General features: G+C 48.4%; 1 protein-coding gene across 2 annotated transcripts; it reads left to right on the top strand.

Annotated features, from left to right (window-relative positions):
- Window positions 1-2,341: 2,341 nt before the first annotated feature.
- OTX1 (orthodenticle homeobox 1) lies at window positions 2,342-11,490 on the top strand. 2 transcript variants are annotated; one of them, XM_067704923.1, is made up of 5 exons: window positions 2,342-3,839; window positions 4,952-5,020; window positions 6,576-6,782; window positions 7,755-7,906; window positions 9,192-11,490. In XM_067704923.1, the coding sequence occupies exons 3-5, from the start codon at window positions 6,686-6,688 to the stop codon at window positions 10,008-10,010; spliced, it is 1,068 nt and encodes a 355-aa protein (XP_067561024.1). In that variant the 5' UTR covers window positions 2,342-3,839; window positions 4,952-5,020; window positions 6,576-6,685; the 3' UTR covers window positions 10,011-11,490. The 2 variants fall into 2 exon arrangements, with proteins under 2 accessions (XP_067561024.1, XP_067561023.1); XM_067704922.1 differs by lacking the exon at window positions 2,342-3,839 and adding an exon at window positions 4,395-4,588.
- The last annotated feature ends 12,274 nt before the right edge of the window (window positions 11,491-23,764 follow it).

Here is a 23,764-nt window from a genome sequence, read left to right as displayed (position 1 = left end):
TTATTTATTACATCTAGCTTGGTTCCTACATTTTGTTGGGTCTCAAAATTGGCTCAAGAATGGTGTTAATATTTATTCTGTATTGATAAAAGTCTGTCTTGCCATTATGAGTAAATCCTCCAATTAATATTTTCTTCTCTAGCATAGCACTGTCATTTTTTTGTGAAAATGGTTATCTGTTTATTTATTACAATACTGAGTCATATATAAATTTTCAATAAAAGCAGAAACTTTCTTACCTTAAACACTGCTGGTACTTCTTTGCAATGAAAACTTGAGAAGTTTTTGTATTCATAAGACTTTTCATGTGGAAAAATGGTCCTCTTGAATGCAGGGCAGGATACTGGTCTGTATTTGGAGCTGAATAAGTTTACACCACCCCAGAGGGGCCCTGCTGACACACGAATGCGAATTGAAAAGCAATTAGTCATATTTTCTTAAGCAGTGTAAACTATCATCTTTTAGAGGGTCCTCTCTTAACGATTTGAGATTTGTGATTCCACAGCACTGAAAAAAATGTAATTTTCCATTGTTATAATTTTGCACTCATATGAGGAAGAACTATGACTTCTGATAACCGGCAAGACTGTAGATGCCGAAGTGAAAGGAAGAGGGTTATTGTTGGAGGGGAGGAGGAGGGTAAGTGTGTGCAGGTGTGTGTGTATGAGATGAGGGAAAGGGAACTTTCAACCAGAAGTTCTAAGCTACAGAAAAAACTGGCGATTTTATGGTAGTTTCCATCACTCCTCTACAGAGGTGTCTTGAAACAAAGAAAGCTCGTTCAACAAGTCTGGAGACAGAGAAAACAGTCCACTAGCATTTATACGTTAGCCTAGATCATACATACATATATACACGTATACATATATGTACATATACAGACAAATATTTATACCAATACACACACAAATTCCTTTCGAAAACTATGCAGCCGCCAGTCTTTCAAAATGATAAAACCTTCCTACGGTAGAATTTCTTCACGACAAGGATTTTAAGAAGTTATTGAAAAGTTATCAGAACTAAATGAAATCGGGTATTTGCCGTCTTTATTAGAGCAGGAGAGCAGAGGGAGCTACCGCTTCCTGGGGGGAAGCTCTCAGAACCCGGCCCTAACCCCAGGGAAACCGGCAGACGAAAACCATCAGCCCGGAGCAGCCTGGGGCTTGGGTGACCGGCGTCACCCACTCCATTTACGCAGGATTCGGATTCGGGGAACCTTCCCTCTCGCGGAGCCTCGCAGAGAGGCGGCTCCCCCAAGCCGCTCGCGACCTGCCAAGTGACAATCCTTCGCTAGCCCCAGATTTGTTGCCCGTCTCCCTGCCCCTCCTGCCTCAGTCCCGAGCCTCGCGGGGTTTCCATTGGGCTGCTCTGTGGCGCCCGCACGCCCCGCAGCGGCGGCGGAGCGCGGCCCCCGGGGACCATCGGGGTCAGGCCCGCGGCGAGGGCGCCGCATTCCGATTTCGTCGCGTGGTGCCCAGAGGCTGCCTCCCGGGCGCAGGCGCGAGCCCAGCACGCCTAGAGGCCGGCAATCCGAAAGCCCGCGCGGCGGCAGAAGAAGCTGTGGGCCCGGGGGTCGCCGAGGAGGAGGAGGAGGAGGAGGAGGAGTGTTGGCAGCGGGCTGGCTTGGGCACAGCCCGCGGGCCAGTGCAGAACTTCCGCCCCTGGCCAGGATCCCAAGGCCCCGGAGCCAAACCCCTCCCCCTGTCCCAAGTGTCCTCCAGAGTCTGGCCCGGCCTCGAGGTCACCTGGATGCTAAAGCCAGGGCCCAGCTCCCACGCCCCCTCCCCGGCCCGGGGCCCTCGAGCTGAGTCCACAGGCCCTCCCCGGGCGAGGCCCCCTCTTCCCCTCCCCGAGCTGCGGCCGTTGCTGGAACGGTCGAGGCTTCTGGCCCAGCGTCTCCCACCTGGATATTTGCCTAGCGACGGCCGCCTCAGTCCTTTACGCCACATACAAGAAACTTTCATCTCAGTCTCCCCCGTCTCCACTCTCCTCCCTCTCCCCTCTTCTCTCTTTTTCTTCTCTTAATCCCGGGGTTTTATGGGTTGAGCATTAAAAAAATTCGCCTGCAATTTGGGATTAGATAAATACTCTCATTAGGGGGGAAAAAATCGTGCTACTTGATACCTCCCAACTTCCCCGAGACCGCGGCAGCATCTGGAACCGAGAGCGCCCGGCTCCCGCTTGGCGGGCCCTGGGGACCGCCTGAGCACATTCCAGCGCGCACTGCCGCCCCACCTCGCCGCGCCGGACCTCGGCCCAGCGCCGCAGCTGCAGGCCAAACGGGGCCGGGAGGAGGCGGGAGTGCGAGAGTTTGCGGGACTGGGACAGGGCACGCACCCAGGCCTGGGAGGGCTAACCCAGGCACACAGCGCACAGGCCCCGGCCGGGGTAGCGCCAGGCTACGGACGCAGTGCCGCCGAAGCTCACCCCAGGGCGCCGGCATACTCTTCCCCCTCACACTAGTGCGCTCCAGCCCGCGCCTTTCCCCAGAACCGAAAGCGGGGGTGTATTTCGTTTTTTTCCTTAAATCTCTGCACATTTCGGGGACTCGGAGTCCTGGGCCTCGCGGACTATTCCCTGCGGGGGCCTGCGCGAGCCAAAGGTGTGTCCCCGCTCGGGTCAGCGCTGCGCTCTGCGCAGTTTCTTTTCCTGTTAAGTCTTTTTCTTGTTCATGTTTTTACTTTTCTCCCGTTCTTTTATTGTTTTCTCTCTCTCTTTCTCTCCCTTTTGTGAATGGGCCGCGGTGTCTTTGTTCTGGAGAGAAGCGCCCGTGTCGCCGACTTTTGTGAACCAGAGAAGGATCTTGTAAAACCTTTTCTCCTTCATACTTCCCCACTCCCACCCCTCCTCTTTTGCCCCTTTGATTAGATGTTCCCTCATCGTCAAAAAAAAAAATGTAATTTCGTTAGCCTGGCGGCCACTTTCTTTGAACATTAGCTCGCTTTCAGCTCCAACTTCAATTAGAAGGAGTTGATTTTGAGAGATCAACAAAAGGACCGACCAAAGCCTTATTAAAGGTCCTAAGAAGATCTCCCGGGTTCTTTGAGAAGCAGTTAAGGAAACAGTGTGCCCTCCATCATATTCTGTTACCGTATTTTATTCGGACTCCAAAGGAAAGTGTCGCTTGGGGGAGGGGGAAGCACTTTGAAGAGCGGCGGCCGCGGCCCCTTTTCACTCAGCGGGCTCCCCCTTCCTTCTCCTCCACCTCCTCGCCCCGCGCCTGGTCCGCTCTCGGTGCCCGACCTTGCGGCCCCGCAGCGCCCGCGCTCCCCACCGCGAAGCGCCCGGTGGCTCCTTGACTCGCCCTCACACTTACTCCTGTTCAAACTTTTCACTCCGCCTGTTGAGGTGGAGGGGAGGGGGGATTAGGAAGAAGCGGTAGGAATTCCTCGAAAGGGAGTAAAGTGCCTAATATTCAGGAGGAGGTGCCATTTAAAAGAATTGCCTTACTCAGTGTTGGGGCGAAAACACTTTTCTTTTTGCGCTTTGACAAGTCCATCCAGGTAGACGTGTTTGAGAAGTTTGTTCGATTGGGAAATGGGCTTCGCCAGTACGAACGATCCGGGGAGATCGCTTCAAGGAGGCTCCTGCGGCATGTGGGAAAGAAATTGAGGGCAGGGGTCTGTGGCCACGTTTTCCACCAAATTGTCCCTTGTAAAAGGAGAACGGGAAGGAGACAGTGTGAAAGAGAAAGTTTCCTATCCAAACCTTTCGATTCAGAAGTAGAGTGTGTGTGTAAGGGAGAGGGGACTCTGCGCTCCAACATTTCAAAAGAAGCGTTTAGGATTTGCAAACACCTTTCGTGGGTACTGGGAACACCAGGAGACGCCGAAGAGCAGGTAAGTGGCCGTGCCTCCCCTGCGGGTGCTGCTCGCAGGCGCGGGAGTCCTGAGGCGCCGAGGCGGGATCTGCGCACTGGGAGCTGCTCCCGCGCTCGGCAAAGTAGCCTGTGCCAGCACGAGCCGCCCGCGGCGTCCCTCTGCGGATGGTGGCGCGGTGGATGAAGACACTGGGGCCCGCGGCGCCGGGAGAGGGGCCGGGGGCCCGCTCCCCTCCAGCCCGCGGCTCCCGGGTCCTCGCGCCCACCGGGCCGCCGAGCTGGGTGGCGCGCGAGAGAGCGAGAACCGGTTCTCCAGCACCTCGCCTCCCTCTGCCACTCCCTCCAGGGCGCCAAAAGGGCAAGAGAAGGGCGGGGAGCCCCGGGGCGGCCTCGGGACCGGCGTCCCCCTCCACGGCCTGGGCTCCCGCGCTGCGCTCGTCTTCCTCGCGTCGCTCTGCGCCGCGTTTGCCGCCAGTCGAGCCCCGGAGTTAGCGCGCGACCGGGGCGGGGCGGGCGGGCGGGCGGTGAGGGCGGGGTGCAGGGGGCGGGGGAGGGCGGGGGCGCGCGGAGGTAACCCCCGGCTCGTGCTGCCATTGCCCGGCTCCCTGTCACTCAGCCCGCGCGGGGCCAGGGATTGGCAGCCTAGCCCGGTTACGCACTCACCTCGCGTTCACATACCCGGGGAGGGCATTAGAAAGGTGATCAATCTTCATCAGGCTACATTTCCAATCACCTAAACAACCCGGCCAGACAAGCCACTCCGACAAGGTAAATCGCTTGATTTATTTAGTTTCCGAAGTGCCTCTGCGGGGCTTCCCCAGCCCCCACCGCCTCCACGCTGCACGGAGTGCCACGGCAACCTCGAGCCACCTCCCAGCTCTGCCCCTCTCACCCCCACCCTCCTCCTTGCGGCCCCTCGGCGCGGTCCTGGGCGAGGCAGTGTCTCGGGAGCGTGTAGGGCTTTGCAAACAAAGTGTGTGTATGAAATAAAGTGAAACCTGGAGGGACACGCACAAAGCCACTGGAAAGAAAGAGAAAGGGAGGAGGGAAGTTGGGGAAAGAAAGAAATCCGGGGGTCCTAGACCAACCGCCCAACCCGGCGGGTAATTCCTGTGCTGCTCTGTTTTGCAGGTTGGCTGCCCGGAAGGTCCGTGTGAGGGTGCGAGGTAGATGGTGAGCGGCCCCGGCAGCTGAGGGCAGGTAAGGAGAAAGCCGGGAGCCGCCCGGGACTCTGGGAATGCGTCGGTTGTTCTTGCCTCCCCGTCCTCAAACGGGTCCCCGCTTCCCAGGTCCCCGGCACGTGGGCGGGGCTGGGAGGCGACCTGGCTCCCCTCTTGCTGCGCTGAGGACCCCGGAGCTCTGCTGCGGCCCCGCGCCCCTCCCCCGCCTCCTCCGAAGTAACCGAGCTGAAGTGCTAAGTTTGAAGAAAGTCTGAAAACTCACGCAGCAGCCTAGATGAGTCGCCGCGGCTGATTCCCATTCTCCTTCGGCCCCAGAGCCCAGGCTCTTTCCCTTCTGTCGCCTTCCCTGCAAACTAGGTTCTCCCGGCCCAGGTCCCATGGGGACGGGAGCGGGAGGCTTCTTTAGCTCTAACTTCTTTCTTTCCCTAAACTCTCTAGCCCGGGTCCCAGGTCTGCTTTGTGTTCCTTGAAGCGGGGTAAAGCGACAGGTCCTCTGGGGTCTCAGTCCCACACCCCCAGCGCCACTTCCTGACCCCTGATTGTAGCGCCTCAGTTTGGGGGCAGCTGGGGAAGCCAGGCGTCGACCTTCCAGCCCGGGTCAGAGCGAGCTACGCCCCAGAGGCCTAGTTCTCTAGTCTCGATCGGGTCCTGCGGCCGCGGGTTCAGCTAGTAGGATAGGCGGGGAGCGCACCGGACCTGCTGCACTCAGGCCTCCCAAATCCGCCAGACACTTGGGGCGCTGGGCAGGTCACCTTTTAACCCCGGCCGGGACCCCATTGTCCGCAGCCAGGACCGGCTTGCGTTGACGAAAAACGGCCTGCGGCTGTGGCGAGGCGCCGGTGACCTCGGGCGGCGTCTTAGAACCGCCACCTGTACAGTGACCCTTTCTGGTCGCCTCTGCGGGACCTGGCCTTGAAACTGTGGTCGAGGTGTGGGTGGGATTCCGGGTAAGCAGTCTTTCAGCGGCTGGGCACAGAGAAGTCAACTGGAAGGGCGGCTGTAGGCTCTAGGGCCGGGACCCAGCCGAGGAGACTTTGGCAGGTCGCACTCTCCCAAGTGGGCAATGCGTCCTGGAGAGGCTCAGGTGCCGCTAGCCCTCCGCAGTGCCTCACCTGGGCTCTCCGGAGTCTACCTGTGCGTCCCACTTTCAAAGACGTTTGAAACAACGCCTCATGCTCTGGATCTCCTGCCGCCTGGGGGCCGAGCAAATGTTTTCTTGTGCGATGTGAGGCCCGTTCCCACCCGACCAGAATTTTGCCTAGTCTTAGCCGACTCTGCGGTTCAGGCTCTGACCTCCCAAGCTTGGCCCTGATTTTAACCTCTCCTCACTCCTAGTGTCGCCCTATGAGTGTCTGGCCCATTCCAAGCCCGAAAAGAGGAGATCATGATCCAACTATTTTACTTTTCAAAGAAGCTGTGGTCTTTGGGCTAAGGCCTTATAGAGCCGAGTTGACCGCCCTGTACAGTTCCATAACCGGCGTCCCCTCCCCATCCTGTGACTCCTTGCCTCGGACAAGACCAGGAAGCCGTGATGGCTGGGAGTGACGGTTTCCGTGTGTCTCGTGTCTCCATAGGCCGGGCCCCCAGACGCAACAGAGCTTGAAGGACTGCGCAGTGGGAGCCCCGCACTGCGCCCGGCCCCGGCCCCCTGGATCCTTCGGGGCGCCTCCACCCAGCTGTTAGCATGATGTCTTACCTCAAACAACCCCCATACGGCATGAACGGGCTGGGCCTAGCCGGGCCGGCTATGGACCTCCTACACCCCTCCGTGGGCTATCCGGGTGAGCACCGGCCCCCGCCCCCTGCAAATCTTGGGGATCCCCAGCCTCCCGGGTTTAAGCACAAACTTTGTCGTGGATCGGCCCAGGGAACCGGTTGCCTAGTCTGCTTACGGTGCAGGACACGCTGCAGGCTCGCAGGGCAGAATCGCGGGTCGGTGAGGATGGCCGGGGCGGCGAAAATGTGAGACGTGAGCCCTCCTTGCCTGGCCACACGGGCACCTTGTCTCCCGTTGTGCTCCCACTGCCAGCACAGGGCGCATTTACCCACGGATTCGATTTCTCATGGGTGGTGTGTGTGCGTGCGTGTGTGTGTGTGTGTGTGTGTGAGAGAGAGAGAGAGAGAGAGAGAGGGAGAGAGAAAGGATCTATGCCTTTCCCCCCAACATTGAATGAGGAATATGGACACTTGCTAGGCTCTGAGAGGAACGGCCGAGCTTGCCTTATGCAAAGCTACTGGCTGAGCTGAGGAGGGGGGATTCTCCCTCCCTAATTAAACTGTCCTCTAGACGGGTGGCCTGCACCAACTTTTGCACTGTCGATGTGGACAACTTGAGCAGAATCCTGGCTGTCTTTTCTAGGTTCCACTTCTTCACCCCCATTTTTTCCCTCGGAAAGTGTTTTCCAGGACGTGTTTCTGCACACCCCTTCCCCACCTTCCAGCCAGGGAGAGTGTTGGGAGGGGGGCAGTGAAGGAAGAAAGATTGTATAACTTCTCTTCCTTTCTTAACCTCTGAGAGGCAGGGAAGGGGGCAGTCCTGGAGTACCGGAGACACTGGCTCCCAGTCGCTCACACATGCAGTTTCTCCCACCTGTGGCTGTCAGGCTCGGCCTCTCTGGGGAGTTGTTTTTGCTCGGAGCTCGGCTTTCTTTTGCAACGGCCTGGTTCAGAGCCTGCCTGGGGCCGGTCCGCGTCCTCTAGCGCGAGTCCGCGTGGCCACCACTGACCCGACGCGCCCCCGCGTTTCCCCTCAGCCACCCCGCGGAAGCAGCGACGGGAGCGCACCACCTTTACGCGCTCTCAGCTGGACGTGCTCGAGGCACTCTTCGCCAAGACTCGCTACCCTGACATCTTCATGCGCGAGGAGGTGGCGCTGAAGATCAACCTGCCAGAGTCCAGAGTCCAGGTGCGCGCGCTCGCGGGACTTCAGGGTCGGGGGTGGGGTGCTGGGGCTGGTTGGAGAGGGCCTGGGAATGGGGGTCTGGTGTCGGGGCGGGCTTACAGGCTGGGTAGCCCCTCTCAGACTCCCCCTAGCGCTGGGCCGGGCCTGGCAGAGGGGCCAAAGTTAGAGGAGCTAGCTTAGAGCCCTGGATTCCGCCATTGGCCCCGGGTCGCCTTTGCTATCCAAAGTGCTTTTTAGGATTGCCGGAGGACAAGCGAGGCTCCCGAAGGTAACGTGCCCTGAGAGCCCGACACTTGCCCCTGCCTCTTTGGCCGCCCGAGGACTTGGCAGTTTCCTTCCGGGTCCTGAATTCTTCCTCCGCCCTTGCCTTGTATCCCGGGGATCCTGGAAATAGAAGAGTGGGGCTTGGCCAGAGCCTGGTGCCCTGTCTGGGAGTGCGCCCCACGGGTGGCGCCAGTTTGATTAGACATTTCCTTTGCCCGGAGAGGATGCCGAACGCAAAACCTGGCTACCAGCTTTGCTGTTTCTGTTTTTGCGATGAAAGGGACCCGAAAATACTGTTCGGATTATAACTCAGAACTCTCCTCAAAGGCCTTTTATCTTGCCTTTTTCCCCCCAGAGGCTCGAGAGAACAGGAATGCCATGTCTTGTACCGGGGCCTTCCAGGAGGACTGAGAACTTTATGACTGTCCTATTTGGTTCCCCACTTGGAGCCAAGAAGTCCAACGAAATTCTGCCCAGGCTTCCTTCCCTAGTCCCCCGAGTACTGCCTCTGTTCAGCCTCCTGGCCTTGCTCCTGCTCCCATCCAAATTCTCGCCCTGCCCAGCACCTGACCTGCAGGGGCGGAGGGGCTCCGGCCTCAAACTCGGGGACTGTCCCCCACTCCGCGGCCTGCTCTGTGCCTCTCCGCAGTTTACTGAGCTCTATTCATAGAAGACAGGGCCTCCAAACATACATAGGTCTGTTGGGAAGCAGCCAACAGCATCAGTTTAGAGATGGCTGAACTTCTGGCTGGACAGACACAAATGTTCCGCCCTCCGGCAGAGTTGCGCTGGGGGTGGGGGGAGTGCACATCCCTACTTTGCCAGAGGAGGGTCTTTGAGCAGAAGGATGGGGGAGGGTGGAGGAGCAGGGAATGCAAGGTCTGGCCAGGTCGGAGATAGGCAGGGGAGGAGGCGTCGATAGGAGAGGGATGCGGATCCTAGGCCGGGTGTTGGTCCAAGGGGCGGGGGAGTGGCAAGTTCTACTCTCCCCCTGACACACTCTCCCCCACCCGGCCCGCTGCAGGTCTGGTTCAAGAATCGCCGTGCCAAATGCCGCCAGCAGCAGCAGAGCGGGAGCGGGACCAAGAGCCGCCCAGCCAAGAAGAAGTCCTCCCCGGTGCGGGAGAGCTCGGGCTCCGAAAGCAGCGGCCAGTTCACGCCGCCTGCTGTGTCCAGTTCCGCCTCGTCCTCCAGCTCCGCATCGAGCGCTTCGGCCAACCCGGCGGCTGCAGCGGCTGCAGGCCTGGGCGGGAACCCGGCGGTGGCAGTCCCGTCGTCGTTGAGTACGCCGGCTGCCTCGTCCATCTGGAGTCCGGCTTCCATCTCGCCCGGCTCAGCGCCCGCTTCCGTGTCGGTGCCCGAGCCTTTGGCCGCGCCTAGCAACGCATCGTGTATGCAGCGCTCGGTAGCCGCAGGCGCCGCCTCTGCCGCAGCCTCCTATCCCATGTCCTACGGCCAGGGCGGCAGCTATGGCCAGGGCTACCCCGCGCCCTCCTCTTCCTACTTTGGCGGCGTGGACTGCAGCTCATATCTAGCGCCCATGCACTCGCACCACCACCCGCACCAGCTCAGCCCTATGGCACCCTCCTCCATGGCTAGCCACCATCACCACCATCCCCACGCGCACCACCCGTTGAGCCAGTCCTCAGGCCACCACCACCACCATCACCACCACCATCACCAGGGCTACGGCGGCTCGGGGCTCGCCTTCAACTCTGCCGACTGCTTGGATTACAAGGAGCCTGGCGCCGCCGCCGCTTCCTCCGCTTGGAAACTCAACTTCAACTCGCCTGACTGTCTGGACTATAAGGACCAAGCCTCATGGAGGTTTCAGGTCTTGTGAGCCCAGGAGTGGGAGGAAGAGAAGAAGAAACGCAACTACCTGCGCCCTCCGTGGTCCCCGTCCAGTTGTTGCTGCTGCTGCTGCTGCACTGCCCGCCTTTGCCTCGGCTTTTCCAGACCTGAAATTTCATGCTCCCAAAAGATGCCCATTGCTGCACTGCCGCCCTCATCTTTGTGCCACTTGCTTGGGGGATGTGCAAACCCTGCCCACCCCTTGGAAGAGGGGACCGGTGCTTCGGCTTGGCCCACAAGTTCTATATGGGAGAGCTGTGTGCTCCCCTCCTCAACCCCTAACGAACTCCTAAGTCACCATCTTCTAGTCTTTCTGGACAGTTATTATGCGCTTGCAGCCTTCGGAGGCTCTTCGCTCTGACTTGCTGTTTGAGCCCTACACTTTAATTTATTCTTTCTGGACACTGGAGTCACTAACTGGCATGTGTCTGCCTGTTGGAGTGCACCCATACTCTACTCCAAATCAAAACAACCACTAAGCGTTTCTCGCGTGCAGACTGCCGCCCCTTCAGCTGCCCTAAGCCCCGCTCCCCGCCTGCAGACCAGAGCTTCCCGGCGTTTCCTCCTCCCCAGCCGGATGCGCTGGGACGAGGCCCGGAGGGAGGAGCGCACCCATAGCCTCTCGCGCACAGCCCCGCCCTGCGTAGAACTGGCTCAGTCTTCCGCTTCGGCGGGAATGCTGTATATAGTCAGGTCCGTTCCAGGGACCACTTAAACTTTTTAGTTGCTGTTGGTTGAACTGAGCATATCTCGTCTTAGAGTCCAAGAAATAGAACTTTAAGATATATACAGCATATATATATACACATATATATATATAACAAAAGCAAAAAATATTTTCCCTCTGTCCCCTTTCCTCTCTTCCTCAAACGATGGCGCTTTTACTTTTTCAGTTGTTGCAAAGCTTCCCTGCCCTCTCACACCTTCTCCCTCTGTGTATTTATTAAAGAGAATCGTTTGGTTTCAGGAAGCTGCGCGCGGAGGATCGGGAGGGTCTGGGAGTGTGAAGGCAAGAGCCAAGTCAGGGTACAGGGGAGGGGGCTAGTCTGGGCCGGGGCGCAGGACTGAGCCCTTCACCAGGTCTAAGCACAGGGTCGCAGTTCCAGTTAAGAGATCAAAACCAAAAGAAAACAAAAAATAAAAATAAAAATACAGCATTATGGAAAAACAAACAAACCCAGGCCCCAAACCCCGGTTCCAATTCCTCTGTCGGCTTCTCTCTCTTTAAACAACCCTGTTTTGTCTAGTGAGTTTTTAGTGCACCTTCATTCTCCGAAATCTGCGGAGGACCCACGCCTGTATATCAGTTTTGGCTTTGGCCTTTTCGTCCAGTAGGTGGGAAAGTAATTTGTAAATTTGATTTGTCCGATGTGAAGATCGCAAATTACTTGTTGAAATGTAAGGCAGTCCCCTTCCGCCCCCTTTATCTACATTATTTCCCGAAAATAAATGCAAATTAATGAACGGCTTGTCAGTGTTGCTCTTCTGCTTCCAGCCCAGGTCCTGGTCTTGGGTGGGTGGAGGGGACTAAAAAGAGGAACCCCCCCGTGTTAATAACCCGCGTGTTAATAACCTGTGTGAAGCTGGAGGCCAAAAAAATGCTCTCCTAGGGAGGGTCCCCCCTCCCGGTCAGCCCGGCCTCTTCCCCCAGGCGTTTTGACCCCGTATCCCCTCTCGCCATCCAGGACAGAGACAGGTGTCAGGACTCAATTCCCGAAGCAATTCCTTTCTCTTCAGAGGCAGGAGCCTGGCACTGATTTCTTCACCCTAATTGCCTGCACCAGAAAGAAGAGGGGGAGGGGAAGAGGGTCGGGAGGCGGGAAAGGATAGGTCTGTAATGCTCTCAGAGCTGAGCCAAAAAGGAAAAGAAAACAAAACGACAAAAAACCGATCCGTGTCTTGCATGTTGGCAGCAGACGACCTTCCTTTCTGCTGAGCTGTCCCCGGTGGCTTCACGGAGGCCGGGGGAATCCGAGTCATCCCTTCCACGTGCTAAGATGTCCCTTTAAACCCTCAGACCCTGCCAGAAGTAGCCAAAATATCTTTGTTCGTATTGCTAAGTTTCTTTAAAACGCAAACACAAAATCTAGAAAAGTCGATAGGGACGCGTTTCACTTTGGCAGGGGAAGACGACTCCTGGCTCACACAAGGGGGTTCGGAAGGACGGTTCCACCTTCCCCTGAGGAAGACAGAGGTAGGGGTGGGGATGGGGTGAGATGATCCTCCAGAAGACCCAGAGTCCATACTCTGGTCTGAAACCTCCTGGGTGTAAGGCCCAGAAGCTGCTCAACTTGTCCATGGGCGGGAAGGAAATAAGGAAACAACGAAAAGTTTCCTGCGAAGTGACCGACACACCCTATTCTTTTCATTCCGTGTAAGACTTGAGAACACAACGTGAGGCCGGGTTTGGAGAATGACCCCCTCCTCCAGGGTCCCGCGCCGAGCTAGGTCTCAGTGCTGCAAGCCCCGACTGGAGGGAAGCCCTCTCGGCCGCGTTTTCCCTCCGGACTCAGTAGGCCCGTCTCGGACTCCGTAGGCCCGTCTCGGACTCCGTAGGCCCACGCCTTCCCACCCAACAAGCCCAATATCCCCGACTACTTAAAGGCCCGAGGAGGGCGCAGCCACTGCCCCTCCCAGCCTGGCCCCGCGGCGCTACCGGTGGAGGGCGACCCAGCGCGCCGGTTCGGTGTGCGCCGGGGCCCCTGGAATGCGGGGCCCACACGTGCCAGGGAGTCCCGGCCGGCGCAAAGAGGCTTCCAGCTCGCGCGGCACAAGCCTGGGCACCGGGGCTTCAGGGCCTACCGGGCGCTCTCCTCAGCCGACCCTGCCTGGCCTTCCCCAGGGCCGCCCTGGTTCACGCAGCCGCCGCCACGGCTGCTCGAGGTTCTGGGCAGCCTCCCGCCACAGCTCCCTGAAGCGGGTTCTGTGCGGCCCAGCGGTTCTCTTGGCTACGCGGTGGAATGAAACCACGAGATTCGGCTCTGCACCCGCTCGGACAACCGTGTGCCCTCCGGAGCAAGGTACTCAACCCCCTGGGGCTCAATTACGTCGCATTTGTTATTTGGCCCAACTCTGTCGGGGTTGTTCCAGAACCTCACACTTTGGGCCGAGGCTGCGGGCACTTAGGTGAGACGCATCCCCGTGGCCTGGCCCCTCGGCGGCTTCCAGAAGCTTCGGTGCCCACGTACTCAGACAGACGGGGACCAGCGGCCGGGCGCACGGAGGCCCGGCGGGAGTTCCCGCCCGGGGGACTAGGCCTCGAGAAGAGGCACGTGCTTCTTCCAGGGCCTCCCAGCCTGTGCTGAGGCCCCGCGGCGCTGAGTGGAAACCGGGAGCGGGAAGGCCCTGGGACAACTCAGGCTGCCGGGACGCGGGAGCTCGGGGGAGCGGGGAAGGTGCGTGGCCGTGGCGGGGGCGGCCGGAAGTGGCCGGACTGGGTGGGGGCGCCCAAGCGGCGCCGAGTGCAGGCGGCGGCGGCGGGAGCGCGGCAGGTCCTTCCGGGCCACCTGTTACAGGCAGGTTCTCTGAGAACCGCCCTCAGCTCGCCATTCTTCTGAGGGAAGAGGTTTGTTTGGGTTTTGGTGTTAGAGACACAATGGAAGCAACTAGAATTGAAGCAATTTAAGGAGATTAAGCAACTTCAGAACACTTAGCAACGTTAAGACGTCAACAGTTTTGTTCCTTTTAGTGCTCAACGAAATCTTCATGTTTTCTACTCATGGCTTGTGTTCTCTGCTCAGACTCTGGGGGCAAAAAAGCCTACCTTACAGTGAACTTATGTGAGGTTCTTTAGGGCTAAAGGATAGGTCGTGTTTGTGTTTTTTAAATAATTTTTTAAAATTCTTAAAACCATCTCAGGAGCACCGCATTAATTTGCTGAAGCTCTGAAAAGATTCAGTGAAGTAACGTCGTTTGTTGTAGAGCTTTTCAGTATTTTATGGTTAGTAGCTACTGAGGGCATATGGAAACATTTCTCAACGTTGTAAATGTTTTTTTTTTTTGGAAAAATATTCTTAAATTTAAAAATTCTATGGGGTATTAAACGTGAGAGGAAAAACAGGTAAAAAGGCACCGAGTGTCAGCAAATTCATGCCGGATTCGGAGACCAGAAAACCGAGAGGTTTCAATTTTTGTGTCAAAAGAAAATTACCAGTTTTTTCATATATTTTGTTCAAAATAGTTTCACAGATAAATTGTGAATTTTCTTTCAGTTGTGAAAATGATAAATTCATGACTTTGGCAGAATAAATGAATGTTATTGATGTCATTAGGCAATGACAGGCACTAAAGTTTTCTTTAGAGATACAGAAATAAAATGTATCTGATATATTAAATGTAGTTAATATATACATTATTGGTAAAGAAAATCTGTATCATTACTATTCAAGACCAAAAAAAAAAAAAACACCACTTGGCTTCTGTTGCAGAATTAATTTAAGAACAGCATCAAGATATCTTTATAAAATTCCTTAATTGAAAACCTAACAAGTTCTCAAAGAGTTATTCTATATTTTCCATACTGTCTCTCCCTTCCCCCATTGTCTAAAATGAGAATGAAAAAAGCTCATTAGCTCATTAATTTTAACTAAGGAATATTTATATTCAACAATACTTATAGGAAAAACCACCAACTAAAAAACAATACTAAGTAATAACAATGCATTGCTTATTTGACAAGGAGAAAACATCTCCATTATCTTTAAGAAAGAGTCTGTTTAATTAAATGTGTGAGTGTCTGGAATATACTTATTTGAAGAAGAGGGTTTTTTTGGGGGGGAGGGGCTGTGTTTAATTGATGGAGCCTGATAAAGCAGTTATGCTTCTTAATCATCTTGTTGATATTTATTGATATCTGAAAAAAGAATTGGATTTTTTTGGTGGGAGAGGGGAACATGCCATTTTGACCTAGTGATTCTTTAATCATGCTTTTAAAATGAGTTGGATTTTACTTAGAACACTTTAGGTGAAGTCTTCCAGAAGTTTTTAAAAATCAAAAATATTTCCAAAAAACCTTCAGTTATTTAGGTGAAATGGCAGTTACATAAAATAGTCAAAGTTGAAACTGCTTTTAAATATATCCAGTTTTTTCTTAGGGAAAAAAATAAAGCAAAGAAATGTATGGTGTGCTCACAACTAAAATCCATCTCCTAATTTTGAAACTATACATTCTTATTTCTAGGACTATTACTTCAAAGATAAGGATATGCTTAAAAATATTTTGGAGTACTTTCTAATCAAATAGTACTTAGGCTCAATTAAATGCCGACCTATCAAAATTTAAACATTGAAAATCTATTGTGTTTCTAAAAATTGTACCTCTCCTACCCGCTTTGAATAATTTACTTGGTGGCTAATGAAATAAAAGACACAAAGTTCCATTCCATTCCAAGTGTCATAAGTACTTTGTTTTTCAAAGGTTAATCTTTATTGAACATCTTATAAAAACTATTTTAGGAAATTTAGAAATTCTTGTAAAGTGGATTGTAAAATTAGGATTTAAGGAACTTGAGTCACAATTTTTTCAGGATTGAAGTAGAATATAAATAAATCATAACTAATTTTGACATTTGGGGTAAAGTTAATTAAAATGTAGGAATAAATGGTCTTTGATTCAACAACTTGGTGTCTAAAGAGCTTATAAAATATTTTTAGTACACAAATATTATGTCTGTTCAAAGCTCTAAATGCTTATAAGATATACCATCATCTGTCATAGCTATTTAAATGCAGGAATCATATTTTCTTTTTAAAGTTTAGTTTAAAAACTTTATTGTGAAATATACATACAAAAGAAAGTATAAAACAGGTTTCTACAATTTAAAGAGAAAGGAAAATATAACCGGAGCAACAAGTTCTCAACAAATACTTTGAAAAGTAGATTTGAGATAGGTCATAATATCAGTGTTTAAATTTGGTGTTACATCAATTATGTCTATTATTGTCCCAGGGATTTTGGTAAATCCTTTAGAGTAGTGGCTATTAATATCTATAGGGACACTTTTTAAGGCAGAAAAACAGTTAAAACCATAGGATATGAAAGTTCTATTGGCCTTCTAAAAATCCATAGGGTTTCTTTTTTGGTAGAAAAACTGTGCTTACATCTACTTATATTTTTTGACAAAGGAGCACCACAAGAATCTATCTTCTTGTTTCCCAAGCATGGATATTTGACCTCATCCAAAGCTGTGGCTTCAGCTCTTGATTTCATCACTGGTGATCCACAGATTCATATTTCTAGCTCATACCTCTCTGTTGGACTTCATATACCTGTACATACACTGAAAAGAGGCCATTGACTTTTAGCTCTTAGGAAGTTAATGATATGATGTCTGGGTCTTGCTTCAAATACTAGAGGAAGAGAGGGAATGGGTGGAGTATAGATGAAACAAAATTATTATGAGTTTTTAATCGTTGAAGCTGAGTGAGAATACATACAACTTCATTACACTCTACTTTTGTGTATTTAAATTTTCCCATAATAAAAGGTGAGTAAAAATATTAATTTGTGGAAAGTAGTTTTTGCACTGTATTGAGGAAATTGAGCTTCCCATCTTTGGGGCTCATACAATATTGTTCATATAAATCACTTTATCTGTTCTCAAGTCTTGTGAGGTTTGTTGGTGTGACGCTCAGGGTGGTTTGGTTATTTACTCAAAATCACATAGCTGGTAAGTGGCAGAGTTTGGCAGAACGCGGTCTTCAGATTCCATGTTCATTTGGCTATAAGAGCTACCTAAAATGTTAACAAACATTAATTTTAAAAAAAGACACCATATTATGAATCAGATTACCAGATTGACATCAACAAACATCTTTATCTGAGTTCAAAATTCGAGTTTTGGTAAACTGAAAATTATTTCCTAGGACATTATTACATTTATGTTTCTGGGCATAAATTCGAGTTTTGGTAACTGAAAATTGTTTCCTAGGACATTATTCCATTTATGTTCCTGGGCATCACTTCAGTATCATTTAATGAGTGTTCAGAAAGATTAACAGAGTGTTAAATGAGAAGACTAGTCATACCAGGTCTATCTCACCTTTTAATTTCTTATTAATTTTAATTCCTTACTAATTTTTAATTTCTAAGTAATCTTAAAATTCCTGTCTTTTTCATGTTTATGAGTAGTGTTTTCTGTTCTTGGCTGAGCCTTTTTTGCTTCTCAGAATATTGCTTTGCTATGTTATAGGAGGTCTAGTACAGGGAAAGTTGTGTAAACCAGATATGGAGTTGAGATTCGGTTAATGACTTGTAAATGAGGCTTAATTTATTTGTTAACAGATGTTTGGAATCTTTTTTCTAATTATGCTAACTTCAGAACTTCTCTTCAAGTTTTGAAGTTTGTAGCTTAATTTTTAAAATCTCACTGAGCAAATCCTTGTCTTTCTAGGGTAAATTTTATTTTTCAGAGCTAACTCTGAAAATTAAAAAATGGGTTAACAAGTTGGGTAATACGGATCACATAACTTTATAGATACTGATTTCCTTTATTGAAAAGCAAAAGCAGAAGTCTTGTTTAAATTGTATCTTTATTTCCTCAGGTTTTAAAAACCGTTCATCTCATGAGTCTATTCCTGCTACTGACCTCTTCAATTTTCCTCTTACCTGATGTAAAAAAACAAAGGTTGTCTGTTCATTTTTATTAATGTTTGGAGAAGGAAAAAACTATCATCTCTTTTCTCCCTGTATTTCTTCGGGTGAGACATGAACTAATCGTGTTTTCAGATCAGCACCTGATAATTCCTGCATGTCTTTTTTTTTTTTTTGCGATACGCGGGCCTCTCACTGTTGTGGCCTCTCCCGTTGCGGAGCACAGGCTCCGGACGCGCAGGCTCAGCGGCCATGGCTCACGGGCCCAGCCGCTCCGTGGCATGTGGGATCGTCCCGGACCGGGGCACGAACCCGTGTCCCCTGCATCGGCAGGCGGACTCTCAACCACTGCGCCACCAGGGAAGCCCAAGATTTTTTTTTGATGTAGACCATTTTAAAGTCTTTATTGACTTTGTTACAATATTCCTTCTGTTTTATGTTTTGGTGTTTTGGCCGTGAGGCACGTGGGATCTTAGCTCCACGACCAGGGATCGAACCTGCATCCCCTGCATTGGAAGGTGAAGTCTTAACCACTGGACAGCGAGGGAAGTCCCCCTGCATGCCTTTTCATTTGTACATTTTGGAATTGAGATCCACCCCGCTCCCCGAGGTTGTATTCCACTAAATCTGTTATTTCAAGAGGGGTTAGAGGTCAGTGGGGGTCCTAGAGTAAGAGAAGTCTAAGAGATAGGACTAAGTTTTCCTTTACTTGAAGTGCTTGGCACAATGGAAGACACATGGTAGGTCTCAAAGATTTGTTAAGTGAATGAAAGAATGAAATCCAGTCATCAGACTTGAAACAGATTTAAATGCAGTTTATCTCAGAAATAGAGTTGTCCTTTTTCTTTGTGGTATTCGGCTTAAATGGATTAGATAGCATGTTTTCTTTTTTTTTTTTTTTGACAGCATGTTTTCTTAATCTCTTTTAATCATCCTTAGAATCAAGATCTTTTGGTTACTTCTTACTTTTACATCTTTTGTTAGATTTAAGACCATTTCAAAATTTAGTTCATTAAAATTTTAAGCTATAAAATATATTTTAAAGTCCACAAAATGTATATGTATGTTTTATCAATTGGTTATCAACTAATTATGAAATCACCACATTGAGGTCAAGGAGTGGAGCATTATTGGGACCACAGAAATCCCTGAGTATCTCTTGCCCATTACAAGCACTTCTGTCTCCCCAGAGGTAATCACTATCCTATCATTTATCGTAGTGGTTTTCTTGCATTTCTCTTTTATATATATATATTTATTATTTTTTATTTATTTATTTTTGGCTGAGTTGGGTCTTTGTTGCTGTGTGTGGGCTTTCTCTAGTTGAGGTGAGCAGGGGCAACTCTTCATTGTGGTGCGCGGGCTTCTCATTGTGGTGGCTTCTCTTGTTGCAGAGCACGGACTCTAGGCATACGGGCTTCAATAGTTGCAGCACTCAGGCTCAGTAGTTGTGGCTCACGGACTCTAGAGTGCAGGCTCAATTGTGGTGCACAGGCCTAGTTGCTTTGCGGCATGTGGGATCTTCCCGGCCCAGGGAACGAACCCATGTCCTCTTCATTGGCAGGCGGACTCTCAATGGTTGTGCCACCAGGGAAGTTCCTGCATTTCTCTTTTAACTTAACCACCTGTACATGCATTCATAAACAATATGTATTTATTTTGAATTTTATATGAAGTTATTTTTGTAACTTGTTTTTTTCACTTAACATTATGTTTATAAGATTCATCCATGTCATTGTGCATTTCTGTAGCTTCTTCACTTTCATTGCTATATGCTGTATAGTATTCCATTGTATGAATATACTACAATTTATTTATTAAAAATTTTTATTTTATATTGGAGCATAGTTGGATTAACAATGTTGTGTTAGTTTCAAGTGTACAGCAAAGTGATTCAGTTATACATATACATCATTTGTACTACTGTTGATAGGTATTTGGGATGTTTCTAGTTTGGGAAAATTATAAGGATGCTGCTCTGCACATTCTTTTATGTGTATCCTGGTGCACATAAAGATGCAAATCTCTAGAGTATATCCTAGGAGTGAAATTTCTGAGCCATAAGGGATGCATATTTTCAACTTGACTAGATACTGGCACAGTTTTCCAAATTGATTGTGTTAATTTATATTCCCAAATAGTGTATGAGAATTTCTGTTGCTCCATATCTTTGCCAAAGCTTAGTATTATTAACGTTTTAAAATTTTGTCAATTTGTTGGGTGTGTAGTAATATCTCATTATGGTTTTTAATTTGTATTTTCTTGATTACTGGTGAGATTGAGCCCCTATTCTTATATGTGTTGTTTATATGGGCATCTTCTTTTGTGGAGTGCCTATTCTTATATTTCCCTCTTTTTCTTTTAGATTGTCTGCCTTTTCTCTTTGATTTGTAAGAACTCTTTACATATTTTGAATTCAAGTCCTTTATCACTTATATGTGTTGCATATATTTTTCCCATTTTGTGGATTGTCCATTCATTCTTTCTTAAAGTGTTTTTACGTAGCCGAATATATTAATCTTTTCCTTTATGATTTGGTGTCTTTTGTGTGTCTTTTTTAGGAAATCCTTTCTTACCTCATGATCATGAAAATATTTCCCCATATTTTCTTATCAAAGATTTCTTTTAAAAGTTTTGCCATAGATATTTATCATCTGACTTTTTTGTAGTATGCAATATTTGGCAATGGTTCCTCTTCTTCCGTCTTGAAACTTCATCTGCTCACATGACTGCAAATGTCATCTTTATGTTGCTAATTCCAAAAATCTGTATTTTTGGTATTGACTATACTCATTAGCTGAGATCCTTATTTACAACTGCCTCCTGGATCTTTCCACTTGAATGTCTTGCAAATATCTGCAAATGTATCAGTTCAGAGCTCATTTTAAAAAATCTTTATTGTTTTCTGTTTAGATTAATCATCATACAAGCCAAAATACATGGTGGAATCTCTGACTCTTCTTTTCTTACCTTCTTCATCCAAATACCCATCATGTCCAAGTGATTCTGCTTCTGAAATGCGTGTCAAATCCATTCATTCCCTTCTCTCTAGTTCTACAATTACTGCTCAGAGTGCTACCTAGTCTGGTATAATAGCCTTCTAATTGGTTTTCCTGCCTTCCTTCTATCCCCCTTCTCTAGTCAGTCATTCACACTGCCACAGAGTTTTCCTTCTAAGACACAAATCACACCTCTTTGCTGCTTTTATGGCTTTTCGTTGCCTTCATTATAACAAAAAGTTCAAATTCCTTTACATGGCTTCTACCACTACTCTGCAGAAATCTCATGTTTTAGCCACACCAGGCTACTTATTGTTTCCCAAAGAAGCTGTGTACTTTTATTGTGCCTTTTTTCATGTTGTTCCCTCTGCTTGGAATAGTCTTCCTTCTACCTCTTCCCACTGGGAAAATTCTGTTCCTTCTACCACCATTCCCAGAAAGAATTAATCCTTCCTGTCTCTGGGCTTCCCGTAGCACTTTGTTTATACCTTTATTGCAGTACTCATCATATTGCTTTATATTTATTACTTTATGTAACTGTCTCCTATGCCAGACTATGAGGTTTTTGAAGACAGAGAATATGTTTTATTAATCTTTTTATTCTCAGAATCTAGCAGTGCCTGGTACAAAATAATACTCAATAAATACTTGAGTTAAATAATTGTGCTAACCTTAAAAAAGAAAATAGAAGTGTATGCATTGACTTAAGAGTTGTGAGCAAGGAAAAATGTTCGTGGAAGAGTACAATGGGCTGTTTTATTTGAGTGGGTTCCAGCTGAAAAGATTAGAACGTGTTGCTCTGGCTCAATACTAACTGAAGGGACAAAAATAATCTTAAAAGAATAAATAAAATTGACTGAGTTCTCATTTTTTAAAGGCTGACTTATGTTTCAAATGGACTGGAAATAACCAAGTTAAATTCATTTTTAAAATGTAAGAAGTTCACACTACTGCTGGAGAAATTTGAGTCTTTTTTAGAGAACACATTAATGAGCATAATCTATTTCTACAAGTTTTTATAATACCAAATACATCTGTTTTGACAGTGCTTGCTAACTTTTACTCTGTAAGGTGCTGGTAAATCAGAACAGTGACAGGTTAACAGTTCTTGCATGTACTATTTCTGTAGACTCATAAAAATTAGAACTTCTGGTGACTAGAATACAAATACTCATCTTAGGTTCACAGAGCACAGGCACAACACAATTAAATTGGGCCTAGATAGTTTATTACAGTTCATCTGGAGGAAGTAGGGTTAGTGTTCAGTAACATTATTATCTTTCTTTTCATGTTAACTGATTAATTGTATGAACAAGATTATTCTAAATACAAAATGTTCTTAGTAGATAAATTTAAAGAGCAAATTGATTTATCATTTAAATATTTTATATTGTTTATATCCGGAATTCTGATTGGAGTAAATCTTTAAGGAAGCTTTAAAAAGTTCATCTGTAACTGCAGGTAAGGTATCTTTTGATGATGAATTTATAAATCAGCTCCTAATCAAAAAAGCAACTTCCAGATAAACATGGTCAATTGAATACATGTGTTTATTTTCACTCCCTCTTGAAAACATACTAAAATGAAAGTCAAGGAATAAAGAAAGGCATGAACTCCATAAGGACAAAGAGAAGTTGAGAGGAGATGTCAACAGAATTTTGGAAGCTGGGACATCAGTAGGTGAGTGGTAGCTAACTTAGTAAAGAAAGCTTAACCCTTAGTCTGTACAGCTGCCTTCCACCTGCCACACCTGGCTAGCCAAGATAGCAGTTATTAGCCAATGGCTGTACAGATACCAATGGTTTCCAGGCAAGTGGCCAGCATGAACTTGGTAGGGAACCAAAGCTCTGTCTTGGATGATATGATTGCAATACATGTGCCTAGACTCCTTGAGCCTGGGAATAACTGAACATTCATGGCTGAAATATGCTATGTAAGCATATATTATGAATAATTGCAACAGTAAGATGATGGCATCTAAGGAAGACCCTCAGTGGCTCTGTTAATTCGACAAGGGTATCATAAGTCTAGATATTATGCAATTATAATATCTAGAGCTACACAGTCCAGTATGGTAGCCAGTAGCCACGTGTGGCTTTTGAGCTGTTGAAATATGACTGATTTGGATGGAGATGTAATTTTTTTTGTTCTGTTTATTTGGTTGCACTGGGTCTTAGTTGCGGCTCATGGGCTACTTAGATGTGGCACGTGGGCTCCTTAGTTGTGGCATGCAGAACTCTTAGTTGCGGCATGCATGTGGGATCCCTAACCAGGGATCGAACCTGGGCCCCCTGCATTGGGAGCATGGAGTCTTATCCACTGTGCCACCAGGGAAGTCTCCCCGAGATGTAATTTAAGGATAAAATTCACCCTGAATTTCAAAAACTCAGTATTTTAAAATGTAAAATATCTCATTAATAATTTTATATTATGTAGCTGCTTGTAGAAATATGTATATATTGTCTGAAATAAATTATTGAAAATATTTCACCTGTTTCTTTTTTACTTTTCTAACGTGAATACTAAACAATTTTAAGTTACATATGTGCTCTTATTATTTTTCTTTTATACAGCTCTGAAGAGAGGTATTGATCCTCAGGGCTGGCTAGTATTGTTCCCTCGTCTGTTTACACGGGTGTTTAAAAAGAAGGTATTCTAAATGGGGACTTGTGCCATACTGTGCAGCATCTCTCAGTAGCACCTAAAGTACTGCAGTATGTACCTTTGCCAGACTACAAAATTAATGGCATATGAGTCTGTTTATTGAATAAAAGGGAATAGTCTAAACTTATCAATAGACATCTTGCTAAAATTTGTAATTTTCTTGTTATCCATTTACCATGTCTCTTCAGCACAACTGAATCCCTATAACTCCCTGTAGCTGATTACTGAACGTTGTAAGAGAAAACTACATAGTTGATCCAACTGAAAATCCCGTAGTTTTGGTTACCAACCTGGCCTTGAGTTCTCATTCTTTCTAGCTATATTTTCATGTTTTCCTTTTTTTAAATAAAATTAATTAATTTATTTTTTGGCTGTGTTGGGTCTTCATTGCTGCAGCTTTCTCTAGTTGCAGCGAGTGGGGGCTACTCTTCCTTGCGGTGTGCAGGCTTCTCATTGCGGTCGCTTCTCTTTGTTGTGGAACAGGGGCTC

This window comes from Pseudorca crassidens, chromosome 14 (assembly GCF_039906515.1).
Source record: "Pseudorca crassidens isolate mPseCra1 chromosome 14, mPseCra1.hap1, whole genome shotgun sequence".
NCBI lineage: Eukaryota > Metazoa > Chordata > Mammalia > Artiodactyla > Delphinidae > Pseudorca > Pseudorca crassidens.
This window is presented reverse-complemented; position numbering and strand designations above follow the sequence as displayed.

Excerpts from the sequence above, each read along its gene's own strand:
- OTX1 (XM_067704923.1), top strand. The coding sequence starts at position 6,686 with ATGATGTCTTACCTCAAACAACCCCCATACGGCATGAACGGGCTGGGC. Across the intron at positions 6,783-7,754 it reads CCCCTCCGTGGGCTATCCGG|CCACCCCGCGGAAGCAGCGA; the intron begins GTGAGCACCGGC and ends GTTTCCCCTCAG. Across the intron at positions 7,907-9,191 it reads TGCCAGAGTCCAGAGTCCAG|GTCTGGTTCAAGAATCGCCG; the intron begins GTGCGCGCGCTC and ends GGCCCGCTGCAG.